Source organism: Gopherus evgoodei, chromosome 10 (genome assembly GCF_007399415.2).
Source record: "Gopherus evgoodei ecotype Sinaloan lineage chromosome 10, rGopEvg1_v1.p, whole genome shotgun sequence".
Taxonomy (NCBI): Eukaryota; Metazoa; Chordata; order Testudines; family Testudinidae; genus Gopherus; species Gopherus evgoodei.
Genome location: NC_044331.1, coordinates 13,914,188 through 13,928,108, shown reverse-complemented (window position 1 = coordinate 13,928,108; position 13,921 = coordinate 13,914,188). Strand labels below are relative to the sequence as shown.

Here is a 13,921-nt window from a genome sequence, read left to right as displayed (position 1 = left end):
TTTTACCGTTTGCTAGGACACTAGTCCTTCCACCATGGAAGAAGCCCACATAATTTTTACAGAAAATGAGAACCACTCTTCAGGGTTTAAAAAATCCTATAAAATTTAACAGAGAATTCTCTCTGTCATAGAACACTACAAGATGGATAAGAAAGTCTGTTGAAAGGGCTTCAGTTTCACTTAAATTCAGTGGAGCCTTATCAAAGTTTTATAGAACCCTGTAGATGTTTGTTGAATTCTATAAGACTTTTTCATAAAGTTTTGCCTTTTCTTCCAAATATGGTTACTTTTGGGTAGACCCACACAATCATGGCATAACAATGTAAGTACCTTACACACCCAACTGAGACCAACAATGTCCATGAGTTACAGTCTAAGGGGGAATTAAAGCCACTTGGTATATACCCTGGTAGAGGTCAGTTGGGGCATGAAAGAGCCTGTGTCTAAATAATTCATAGCTTTGCCACTGTGAAAAATAAATAGCACTATGTATCTTGTTTCCACATCTTTGTTGGCTTAATAAATAGCTCTGATCCTAGGGCTCTACAGGCCGGACTCTTAAAATGACCTTGGTGCTTCTACTGCCTGAGCTAGTAGAATCAGAGTACATCCATGAGAGAGAACATAGTAACTGGAGTGGGTGTATTTTCCATTATGCATTCCTGGCAGCTGATCAAAAAGTAAAGGTAACATCAGCCCCCGGGGGATGCCAGCTGTTCCTTCCTCCCAGCAGCAGGGCAAATCCTGGTGGCATGTAGCTATAAAACTGAATGAAAATGTCAAGGGCAGGGAAAAGGGGAGGATCAGAGGCTTGTTTGGAATATGAGAGTGAGCAAAACCTCTCCAAATAGCCCAGGCCACCCCCTTTGTCCCTCTTCAGGTTCCAAACAGAAGCTGGAAAGAAACCCAAAAACAAACCTATGCTATCTTGCTGAGCTAGCTCTACCATAGCAAGCTACTCTCCCTCTGCCTCTCCAGAGATTTCTAGCCACAGCTGACCAGAAAACAGAACATTTTCACACTCTTTCCCCACATCCGCCCATACCCCAATTTCTGATTAAATTTAAAGATGCTGGAGATTTTCAGACCATCATTGTCCCGGGAGTCCCTTAGAGCTGAGGGAAGAGGGAATCTCCAACCCTCCTTGCACTTTGGAGTTCCAATGTTGGACTCTAAATCCATGCCAGTAGTCTCTGGGAGCACTGCCCACGGCCCAGTAAACCAAGTCTCTGCTTCTCTATGGAACAGAAGTGAGCAAAACCTTCAAATGGGCTGGAAACAGGTGCAGCCTCTCTCTCTTCTGAACAAAAGGAAAATAAAGCCTTTCAACAAGCTGTGAATAAACACACTATTTAAACCAAAACAGGATTATGCCAAAGTTAGTAGCATTTCCTCTAGTGAAGAGCAATCTGTCTCCAGTCCAGCCATGGAGATGCTCAGCCACTCCTATCTCCCTGCTCTTAAAATGTAATTCAAAGTCTGTGCTCCGGGCTGGCTCCCTGGGAGGCTAAAAGGCTTCTGCTGATTCAGGTCCTGCTGGTTAACCTGTGTATCACCACAAGGGCTGAGGGCTGGAGCATGGGGATTGCTCCTTCCAGGACCCAGATGCCACATTCACCTGTCATCATAGGATGACTACAATTCCCACAAGGCACCACGGCAGCTCAGGCAGATGCAGATTAACGTGGAACTGACTCAGAATGAAACATTTTGATTAGGCTCAATCCAAACCAAACTCAAATGCTTGGGTTTGATTTTTCCAACAGAAAAAATGACAAAATTTCAGCCAAAATCAAAACTGTGTTTTCCATCAAAAAACACAGACGGAAAAGTTCCCAATCAGCATTAGTGAGCAGGATAAAGGAAAACAAGATGAAAGTATTGCTGATGACGAACTCAAATCATTGCTGTCAGGAAGAAATGCACTGTTTATTGGCAGGTCCTCAGCTTGCCCTTCTTCTCCTAAAGTGAAGTCTCAGCCCACTTCATAATGCTCCTCACAAAAACCACCCATATGTATTATTGTGAGCAGCTGTCAGCAGAGAGCTAGTAACTAAACAAGGCCATTGAGACTGAACTCCCCATGAAGCCCAAGTAAGTACAGGGCAGCTTTCACTGGTACAAAATTCACCAGACATGCTCTATCATACTGAACTGATATGAGTTCAAGTGCTCTTACACTCACATTCTGAGCTAGAAAGTGCAGAGTTAGACAATTGTGCTACTATAACTAACAATATTCTAATCAGAGACAGCAATTCCATAGGAAGGACGGGGGACGGGAAGGGAGGAGAATTTGCCTACTCAGTTAAGTATAGGCATTGACACATCAATCACTTCCAATTGCTACAGTATCTGAGCCCAGGTGCTCTGGAGTGAACATATTCTGGGTCCCACAGCTTCATGTTAACCAATTCCCCAGTGAACCTGAGTCTTGAAGACAATGCAAGGCCTGAGAGGAATCTTGGAGGGGGCTCGGACAGCCTAGGAAAGTAGGAGACAGTATTCTCAGAGTGAGTTGTATCAGAACCACTCCACAAAGAATGTCCTGCACTCCTCCCAGGCTCAAAGGCAGGCTCCATGGAGATTACAGAAGCTGCAAAGCAGCTCCAGGTATTTAGCACACTGTTGGAAGGCTGGAAATGCAGCCACAGCAGAAGTTAATGGAGTCTCACTAACAAGGCAGCTGGAGGAAGCTGTACATCTGTCGGGCCCGCTTGGTCTTAAGAACCAAGCAGCTGGCAAAGCCAGCAATTCAGCCAGATTCCAGAAAACCTGACAGATGTAGGACGAGGAGCAATGTGTGCCATTGTTACACTGTATTTAAAGAATGACAGCATCACGAGTCAAGGTGTAAGCTGATCACCTTCAAATCACTTCCCCATGAAAAGGGTATAATTGGCCAGGTGCATTATTGTGAGATTTGGGCTGGTTGTTCTGTCACCTTCTCCTAGAATACCAGGTATTGGCCCTTGACAGGGACAGTATGCTGGGCCTGACTGACCAATGGTCTCATTCAGCATGGTAAACTGATGACCCAGTTGGTTCGGCAAGTATCAGAGTTCCAAGACCACGCATGTCCATCTGCTCTTCCTCCCTTCTAGACCTTTCGGCCTATAACTAGTAGCCAGCATGTACCCACCCTGCCTGCCAACTACAGGGCCACTAACAGCACCCACACAAGGGCCACCCCCTCCCTCAAACACCACAGACTCTCCTGACTGCCTCTCTATCATCCATGACCCTTGCTGAGACAAGTGAGAGTGAGCATAGGCTCCGACTCCATGGGTGCTCCGAGGCTGGAGCACCCACAGGAAAAAAACAGTGGGTGTTCAGCACCCACCGGCAGTCCTGCCAATCAGCTCCTTCCCCTCCCTCCTAGTGCCACCCGCCTCCTGCTTTCAATGGCATGCAGGAGGTGCTGCAGTGAGGGGATGGAGCAAGGGTGGGGCACGCCTGGAGGAAAGGGTGGAGTGGGAAGAGGCAGGGCGAGGTGGGGCGTTGGGGGAGGGCTGGAATGGAGGCAGGGCCTGAAGTCGTTAGGAGGCTGAGCACCTGTGAGAGTGAGTGAACACCATGTGTTCAACAAGCAAGTATTTGAGCATGTGTCTTTGTGTGCGAGTTGTGTACACCAGGTACTATGTGAGCAAGCACATGGCCGTGTGAACTGTGCACACTGGGCACTGCACAGACTTGCATACTGAATATTACACGAGCAAGCTCGTGACTGTGTGCCTGGCTGTGTGAGCTGTGAGTGCAGGGCACTGCACAGACATGCATAGTAGCAGCCTGCATTCTTTCTCTATTGTTTGTAGCAGGCTGGGCTGGTGCAAAGCCGTTGGTGTTTGTTATCCTCAACCATGTACTCCTTTCCCATTACAGGCGTGCAGGCCTCATAAATCTTACCCTGAGAACTGGCTGGGGACAGGGCCCGAGCAGACAGCTGCATGGCTAATTTTAGTGGCAAGCTGGAGAAGCAGAGCAGGTTTAGTCTCTATAGAAAAAAGTCACTTTGAAACAACATTTGCCATGTGCTTAAAAATAGACCCAGACATTAGGATTTTATTGGAGGTGGCAGGGGTCCCAGCCCATTAAAAGTCCCACATTGGGCCAATCACTACTCTCCATCTGAGAACGGCTGGGCAAAGCTCTGCTTTAAGACAATCACTGCATCTTTCACGTCAAGTGGAGCAGAACCCTGCTGCAGAGTGATACAAAGGGCTTGTTACCATCAGTTGCTGAGAGGGGCTGTCTCCACCTTTCGCCTAATGCCTCACCACATTGGGGAGCTAGGGACTGATGCTGGGACCTGAACTCCATTCCCCAGCATGGCACTGTGATGCACCGGGAATCCCCAGGGCCCAGTGGCAATTCGCTGAATGTTTTTGTACCTCTAAACATGTTCATTTCCCGTTTGCAGTGAAGTTGTGTCAGTTCTGATTTCATTTTCTTTACAAGTAGCACCAACCTCTCAGTTCCAGACAGCCCTAGAACTTTAGAATCATTTGGCTCCAGGTCTGGCTCTGACTAGTGCAGCTTGTTCTAGCTCTGATCTAAACCTGTTCATCCATCTGTATATTTGAAATATTAACTACACTCTGACAGAGCTTTGTAGCTGCTGCCTACCTGACTGTCCTGGAGTGTTTCTTGGTGTAAGGAGTGATGACTTTGAAAAGCAGCTCCATGGTGCCATTAATGCCCAGTTTGGTTCCTGCAGAGACTGTGACAACAAAAGAGACAGGGAGTTTAGATCCGGAGCAGTAAGGTTGGGTTGCTGGAGTTACAGGTGGAGCAGTGAAGAGAGGAGGAGCTGCTGGGATTATTAGCAGATTCTCTGGGCTTCCAAATGGGTCTCTTTGACCATTTTACAGATGCAGGAACTGAGGCACATAAAGATCAAAGGTCACAGAATGACTCACAGGCAGATTCAAGACTAGAACCCCATTCTCCTAACTCTTAGCCCTGTGCTTAGTCAGGTAGCTCACAGTTGCCTCATCATTTGCAGAAGATGTTGCACACTCTAAAGACAGGTTAGGGTTAAATGGGGCCAACCAATCCACTCACAATTTCCAGGGGCAATTCCATGCACATGGAATATCTCCTAGGGGCTTGGAGTGAAATAGGAGAGAAGGATTTCTTTCCTTTCTGCACTAACCCCGGGGTTTTTTTTCTGCTCTTGGGATAGGTATTCCAGAGTGCAGATGGAGCCCCACCTCAGCCACTGCTATCTTTAATTCTTCCCTTGGCAATGCTGTTAACTTTTGCAGGAAGAAGTGGGAAAGGGCTGCACAGAAATTGGCTGCTTGGCTTTAAAGCTAACAGTCCATCATCAAACCTCCAGCCTCACATGGAGAGGGGAGAGCAGGGGCTCGAGGGCATGAAGCTAATAATGGGGGCTCTCTAGGTGAGCAGGGAGGGCATACAGCCCAAAATAGTTAAGTGCTTTGAAAAAGGACAGTTTATTGTCCTAACGGGGAAAGAATGAGAAATCAACATCCCCATCAGCAGCCAGCGGGAGTCTTGGATGCCTATCCGAGGCTGGGTTTTTTGGCTGCTTTGTAACTAACTGTCCTCCACTGACCAGAAAGCTGCCAAAGGGCCCATCAGCTTATGCGGGTCTCAGCCAAGTCATCCTGCTGATGAAGAGTCTTGGAAGGCTCACTGGCTACTTTCACAATAGCAAACTATTCATTGTGACAGTGCAGCGTACAAGGCTGCTTAAATGCCGCTCCCTGCAGATTGGGGGGCATGCTGCACACAGGGCTGGCAGCCCATGCTGGGAAAGGAGCAACCCAGGACAATAAGCAGCTACAGTGAGATCTTAACGAGGCCAGGCTGGCTGCTTAGACTCCTACCCCCAAGGAGCCTTCAGGGTGTTATATGCTCCTGGGTTCTCTACTGCTCCAGTCAATTAGATGACTTGTGGTGAAGAACTGGAAAATTTCCCTCCCTCCATCAGTAAAAGCCTAGGCCTATCTCAGAACAACGCCTATGTCCCGGCTGTGTGCAGATGTGGCACTGAACTAACAGATCCAGTGCTGCACGGGGTGAAGGAGGTAGGACGTTCTGAGGCACTGGGGTGGGGTTCACCAGGGGACGTTGTGCAGATCCTAAGGATTAGGCCTACACGGCACAGCACAGTAATGAATTTCCCCTCAGGCCCTTGGTGGGACATAGGAACTCACTGACAGGAGAGATTTTGACTATGAAATTGAGGGGCAGTGGCGACCGGGAACAAAACTTTTGCATTTTTGCACCAGCTTCTTATGGAGATGCTTAGATATATTGCAGTGGGAGCTTAGGGTCACTTTAATGAACTAGAGAGTGTGTTTGCAGGGCTTAACGTCCTGACATTAATGGAAAGGTTTAAAGGCCACGGTGCAATGGGCTAATGTCTCTGAATTGGGATGCAAGCGCACTTAATGAGAGCAGAGGGAGTGTGGAAAGCAGCTCAGTGTGGGAGGCAGCTCTGGGTAAACCTGCAGCTCTGTAACCCAAATTAAGACACATTTCAACTGCTGTCTCTATTACACTCACCCTTTCAAATGCTGCTTATCTCAGGCAGAGGGATAGAACGCTGGGAGCTGGCTGCCTGCCTGAGAGGGCCCATAGCGTAAGGCCAGCTCTTGTGTAAATACAAGACCTAAAGGGCTGCCAGCCAGTAATGTTAAATCTTAGGAGGAAAGATTTGGAAAGCTGGATGTGTACAGCTTGGCCAGCCAGTGAGGTGAGTATATAGCAGAGGAGAGGAGAATATGACAACCATCTAGAGTTATCTGCAGGGGGAAAGTAGCCAGGAGGGAGAGGAAGCGGTTAGGAAATGCAAAGGGATGCAACAGGATGAAAGTGAGCAAAGGAAAATTTGTACTGCCTCTCAGAAAATGTTTCCACCTGGGGAAATATCTGAATGCACAGTGGTCTTTTGAGGGATGAGCTAGGAATCCCAATTCTTGAATCACTGAACACTAGAGAATATAAGAGGGAGGATGGCTCGGTGGGTATGGCTCTAGTCAGGGACTCAGAAGATCAGGGTTCAGTCCATCACAGACTTCCTGTGTGACCTTGAATCACTCATTTGTCTCTGGGTGCCTTAGTTACTACTCTGCACAATGGGGATAATAGTACTTCCCTAACTCACAGGGGTGTTGTGAGCATAAATGCATTAATAATTCTGAGGAGGATAGTATTGGGGCCATGTGAGCGCCTAAGACATCTAGAATAGATTGAAGGGAAGGATCCTGCATCATCTGGACTAAATATTTGTTTTGGGGTTTTTTTTACATGGCTGTTTTCTATCTTCTATAGTCTTTGGGTGAGTAAGTTCACTGAATCTTACAGTGAAAGATCCCTCTAAGAGTTACCTTTCTATGAGAGCATACCTAGAACTATGTTAGCTGTTGCATATGGTCCTATCTGTTATCAATAGGCTTGCTTATAGGTGCACATCTCTGTACCAGAGGGACCATTAGCTTGCATTGTAGCAATTGCAGAAGGAGCTCAGACTCTCACTGGCATGATAAATGGACAGGAGCACTTACCACTAGAGGCGTAAACCCGCAGGACCCAGAGACAGTGGATGAGATTCAGGTGGTGAGTCAGATTTTTCCTTGCCAAGCTCAGTGTCACATCAATTGCCTCCAGTTTCTGCACTTTCAACCCAAACTTCCTATCTGTGAAAGCAAACAGGAATGAAAGGATGGTAAATAAAGAGTGGTTTTCACAGTGACACAAATGCTGCATGCTGTGGCGTAATCACACCAAATCCTTCTACAGGAGTTTTAGAGGAAAATCTCAAAGCATTTACAAACAGCATTTATTACTAAGGCCTCACAATACCCCAGTGAGGAAAATCAGTATTCTCCCCCTCACTTTTACAAATAGGTAAGATGAGGCATAGAGGAGGCTGGTGACTTGCCTGGTGTCACATTTTTCACATGCAAAGAACAACCATGTAATTTCAGTTTCAATGACCTATTTTAAGCTAAGGGAAACAAGACAGAACTAAAGTAAAGTCTCCACAAGAAAGAGCTATGTGGGTGCATTTCCTCTATAATATGCTGTCTCAAAGCTCTGTCTCACAAAATGGCAGCTGTTTTTGCAGATGGCCAATTGCCAGAAACGTAGAGATGCCGGACATAGAAAACAACATCATAAAAATGGTAGAGCTTCCCAGATAATTCATAGACTCATAGACTCCAGGACTGGAAGGGACCTCGAGAGGTCATCGAGTCCAGTCCCCTGCCCTCATGGCAGGATCAAATATTGTCTAGACCATCCCTAATAGACATTTATCTAACCTACTCTTAAATATCTCCAGAGAGGGAGATTCCACAACTTCCCTAGGCAATCTATTCCAGTGTTTAACTACCCTGACAGTTAGGAACTTTTTCCTAATGTCCAACCTAAATCTCCCTTGCTGCAGTTTAAGCCCATTGCTTCTTGTTCTATCATTGGAGGCTAAGGTGAACAAGTTTTCTCCCTCCTCCTGATGACACCCTTTTAGATACCTGAAAGCTGCTATCATGTCCCCTCTCAGTCTTCTCTTTTCCAAACTAAACAAACCCAATTCCTTCAGCCTTCCTTCATAGGTCATGTTCTCAAGACCTTTAATCATTCTTGCTGCTCTTCTCTGGACCCTCTCCAATTTCTCCACATCTTTCTTGAAATGCGGTGCCCAGAACTGGACACAATACTCCAGCTGAGGCCTGACCAGTGCAGAGTAAAGCGGAAGAGTGACTTCTCATGTCTTGTTTACAACACACCTGTTAATGCATCCCAGAATCATGTTTGCTTTTTTTGCAACAGTATCACACTGTTGACTCATATTAAGCTTGTGGTCTTCTATGACCCCTAGATCTCTTTCTGCCATACTCCTTCCTAGACAGTCTCTTCCCATTCTGTATGTGTGAAACTGATTGTTCCTTCCTAGGTGGAGCACTTTGCATTTATCTTTATTGAACTTCATCCTGTTTACCTCAGACCATTTCTCCATTTGTCCAAATCATTTTGAATTTTGACCCTGTCCTCCAAAGCAGTTGCAATCCCTCCCAGTTTGGTATCGTCCGCAAACTTAATAAGCGTACTTTCTATGCCAACATCTAAATCGTTGATGAAGATATTGAACAGAACCGGTCCCAAAACAGACCCCTGCGGAACCCCACTTGTTATACCTTTCTAGCAGGATTGGGAGCCATTAACAACTACTCTCTGAGTACGGTTATCCAGCCAGTTATGCACCCACCTTATAGTAGCCCCATCTAAATTGTACTTTCCTAGTTTATCTATAAGAATATCATGCGAGACTGTATCAAATGCCTTACTAAAGTCTAGGTATATCACATCCACCGCTTCTCCCTTATCCACAAGGCTCGTTATCCTATCAAAGAACGTTATCAGATTAGTTTGACACGATTTGTTCTTTACAAATCCATGCTGGCTATTCCCTATCACCTTACCACCTTCCAAGTGTTTGCAGATGATTTCTTTGATTACCTGTTCCATTATCTTCCCTGGCACAGAAGTTAAACTAACTGGTCTGTAGTTTCCTGGGTTGTTTTTATTTCCCTTTTTATAGATGGGCACTAGATTTGCCCCCTTCCAGTCTTCTGGAATCTCCCCCGTCTCCCATGATTTCCCAAAGAGAATAGCTAGAGGCTCAGATACCTCTTCTATTAACTCCTTGAGTATTCTAGGATGCATTTCATCAGGCCCTGGTGACTTGCAGGCATCTAACTTTTCTAAGTGATTTTTTACTTGCTCTTTTTTTATTTTCTCTTCTAAACCTACCCTCTTCCCGTAAGCATTCACTATACTAGACATTCCTTCAGACTTCTCAGTGAAGACCGAGACAAAGAAGTCATTAAGCATCTCTGCCATTTCCAAGTCTCCTGTTACTGTTTCCCCCTCCTCACTGAGCAGTGGGCCTACCCTGTCCTTGGTCTTCCTCTTGCTTCTAATGTATTGATAAAAAGTCTTCTTGTTTCCCTTTATTCCCATAGCTAGTTTGAGTTCATTTTGTGCCTTTGCCTTTCTAATCTTGCCTCTGCATTCCTGTGTTATTTGCCTATATTCATCCTTTGTAATCTGACCTAGTTTCCATTTTTTATATGACGCCTTTTTATTTTGTAGGTCACGCAAGATCTCGTGGTTAAACCAAGGTGGTCTTTTGCCACATTTTCTATCTTTCCTAACCATCGGAATAACTTGCTTTTGGGCCCTTAATAGTGTCCCTTTGAAAAACTGCCAACTTTCCTCAGTTGTTTTTCCCCTCAGTCTTGATTCCCATGGGACCTTACCTATCAGCTCTCCGAGCTTACCAAAATCCGCCTTCCTGAAATCCATTGTCTCTATTCTGCTGTACTCCCTTCTACCCTTCCTTAGAATTGCAAATTCTATGATTTCATGATCACTTTCACCTAAGCTTCCTTCTACTTTCAAATTCTCAACAAGTTCCTCCCTATTTGTTAAAATCAAGTCTAGAACAGCTTCCCCCCAGTAGCTTTTTCAACTTTCTGAAATAAAAAGTTGTCTGCAATGCAGTCCAGGAACTTATTGGATAGTCTGTGCCCTGCGATGTTATTTTCCCAACATATATCTGGATAGTTGAAGTCCCCCATCACCACCAAATCTTGGGCTTTGGATGATTTTGTTAGTTGTTTGAAAAAAGCCTCATCCACCTCTTCCACCTGATTAGGTGGCCTGTAGTAGACTCCCAGCACGACATCACCTGTGTTTTTTACCCCTTTTAACCTAACCCAGAGACTCTCAACACTTCCGTCTCCTATGTCCATCTCCACCTCAGTCCAAGTGTGTACATTTTTAATATATAAGGCAACACCTCCTCCCTTTTTCCCCTGTCTATCCTTCCTGAGCAAACTATACCCATCCACACCAACATTCCAGTCGTGTGTATTATCCCACCAAGTTTCAGTAATGCCAACAATGTCATAGTTGTATTTATTTATTAGCACTTCCAGTTCTTCCTGCTTATTACCCATACTTCTTGCATTTGTATATAGGCATCTAAGATACTGGTTTGATCTTGCCTCCCAGCTTTGCCCTGACCCTCCTTCCTCTCTGCCATTATAGCCCGTGCTCCCTCCTGTTTCCAACCCATCTCCCCAGTCTTGTTCCCCACTTACCTGTGGGGTTTGCTCACCTGTCCCTGTCGAACCTAGTTTAAAGCCCTCCTTACTAGGTTAGCCAGCCTAGCTGTGCTGCAAACACTGAACAACAATCTCTCTGATGATAGCGACACAGCAGCAAGTGAAATATGGTTTTGAATGTGTTATTGGGCTACAGGAAGCAAGTCACAAGAGAAAGAGCCTTTGTAAGTGACCATGATTTGTATGGGAATCACTTGCTGCCCAGCTGGGCATTATCAGTGACACAAAATGCTGTTCAGGAGCTCAGAATAAACTCCATTATAGAATCTCTCTGACCTGGATCTCCATCAGCTGTGTTTATAGGCTTAGTACAAACTTCTAGCCACTAGAGGGTGAAACCATTATGAGGTCTTACAACACTCTGTCCCACCAAGCCAGCATTCAGTGCAAAGTGTCCTGACTTGTTAAAGACTTGCAGATTCCAGTACTAACCTTTACTGTGACCTTTGGAGCCTTCTGCTCCTCCCTCCCCATCCTTTAAGCAATAATGGCATAGCAATACCTCTTTGGCCTACTTTAGCCAGCAAGCGAAGCAGAGGTAAAAGGATGCTGTAGTCTGGCTGGGCTGTCTGTGCAGCATTCATCAGAGCCTGCAACAAAGCTTCACTCCCCCCTTTGCTGATTATGTAGTGAATTCGTCGGTCTGTTCCTAAGGGCAGAAAATTAAAAAGGAGGCATAGTCAATAACTTTCCTGTCGCAGAGCTTTAAACATAGCAATAAGTGAACATTATATGATTCAGAGAATGCTTAGCAAACCTAAAGAAGCTTGCTGCATGACCCTTCTCTGGTGTTTTCTTGCTCAGACCATTATAAGTATAAGGGCATTTGCAAAACGTACATCTGGACTTGGATTGCAAACACCCTCCAGAGTTTGGAGCTGTGGTTCAGGCCCATCTCTGCTCTATATCAAAACCATGTGTGATACTGCTTCTTTCGCCAGCTGCCATTATCTATATAAGCCACCACCTGCTGAAGCTTCCAGTGTGCATTGAAATGGGCTGGAAAAGAATCAACAGAGACACTGACAGATTTCAAAGGAGTGCACTGCTCTATGATCTTTCCCTTGATATTGTAAGTTAAATAAGTGAAGGAAAAGAGTTTCAGCAATGCCTAACATAGGGGAATGAATCCTAGGAAAACTTAGTTGTCAGCCTCCAAACAAATAAGGTCTCCAGAGAAACCAAGTGCTAATCCTCTGGGCCCTACTGTGTCAACAGCTCATAATCCAGAGGCATCTTTGGCCAGCTGTGAAGTTTTCTACTGCAAACACAGGCTGGGAATATTGTAGAAGCAGTACATTCAATCCCTGAGGGGCTCATATCATCCACAGTGAATCCGTCTAGCTGATTGAAGAATGATATAGACTCCAACACAGTGTCACAGCTGCGGTTATGATGTCTCTGAGGGAGTTGGGAGGAGGGGAAGAGTGTAAAGTAGAAGCACATGAGGCTTGCACTAGGGATGTAAAAACTACACAGAGAGAGAAAGCCCTGCATTTTGGCAACTAGAGTTAGTTGGAAAAATTTCAATTAAAGGAAATGTTGATGAAAAACTGAGGTTAAATGCTCTGCTGGCAACTTATTTTCCCTTCATGTGGCCTGGACACCTTGAAGAATCATCTTCACTGTGAACTTGCAGATAGAGGAGACTTTGAAAATAATGTAGTCTCGGGGGCGGGGGGGGGGGAGAGGATTGGATTACTACACCCATGGAGAAGATTTCATACCACTGAAGTGAAGCTGGGTAGAAGCTGTTCATTCCCCTGACAGTTCCAAGTACTTTTTCTTTCTGAGGGGAAATCCGCTACAGAATCAAATTGCTGCAACCCAGGAGGCTGTCTCCTGATCATAGCTCATGGTTCTCTCTTTCCAATGGGCCTGGTGACTGAACGTTTCCAGCATTCAGCACCCTGGGAAGGTTGAAACATCTTGAGAAGCAGTTAAATTAATGGTCACCTTTGAAAACCATGGAAACATTTTGCCCCTCTTTCACCATGTGATAAAATTATATAGTGGGGGAGAGAGGAGTTGAGCAAGGGAACCCCCCTCCCTCATCTTCCATATAAATAGGAGGAAAAGCTGAAGGACTATTCACACAAACTAGGCAGAATTGATCTAGCAAACACTGACAGAGATATGTGGATGTATGTTCTATGCCCTGTTTTAGTCCACCCATCTTCACTCTGCAAGACAGGAAGGATGGTTCAGTGACAAGGGTGTTAACTGGGACTCAAGAGACCCAGATTCAATTCCCAGCTCCACCCCATATTTCCTGAATGACAAGGCAAGTCACTTAGTCTCTGTGTCTCACTTCCCCATCTGTAAAATGGGGATAATAGCACTGCCATGTCTCCTGGCGTGTTAGGATTGTAAAGACATTTCAAATGTCGTGAGGTTCTCAGAATCTAAAACCAAGACGACCATATAAGTACCTAAAATGAGACATTAAGGCATCAGTACTTACCGATAGACAGTAGGTCTGTGAGAATGCTGAGAATGTTGAGGATCACATCCTTGTCATGGGAGCTCTGCAAGAGGAACACAAATGCCCATCTTGATGGATGAACTCAATATAGTGAAGCAAGCAGTCTACTTTCCAAGGCATTCAATGCTGTGCAGGGTTAGATTAGAGAGCAGAGGTCTCCGGGGACCAGAGGCATTGCTGTCCCACTTGGATAATGGGTCCTCCTAGACCCATATGGGCAATGAGTGTGGGTGGTCCAAGGTGATTCATGGATTTTAATGGCCATCTGGTG

General features: G+C 45.5%; 1 protein-coding gene across 1 annotated transcript in view; it reads right to left on the bottom strand.

Moving 5' to 3' along the window:
* Nucleotides 1-13,921, bottom strand: part of AGBL1 (ATP/GTP binding protein like 1) — a 386,927-nt gene that overhangs the window by 349,757 nt on the left and 23,249 nt on the right. The window contains exons 2-5 of the mRNA XM_030579006.1: nucleotides 13,630-13,693; nucleotides 11,668-11,814; nucleotides 7,539-7,670; nucleotides 4,627-4,720 (exon numbers count right to left, since the gene is read on the bottom strand). Of these exons, the coding sequence (XP_030434866.1) occupies nucleotides 4,627-4,720; nucleotides 7,539-7,670; nucleotides 11,668-11,814; nucleotides 13,630-13,693 (437 nt within the window). The remainder of the gene's footprint in view (nucleotides 1-4,626; nucleotides 4,721-7,538; nucleotides 7,671-11,667; nucleotides 11,815-13,629; nucleotides 13,694-13,921) is intronic.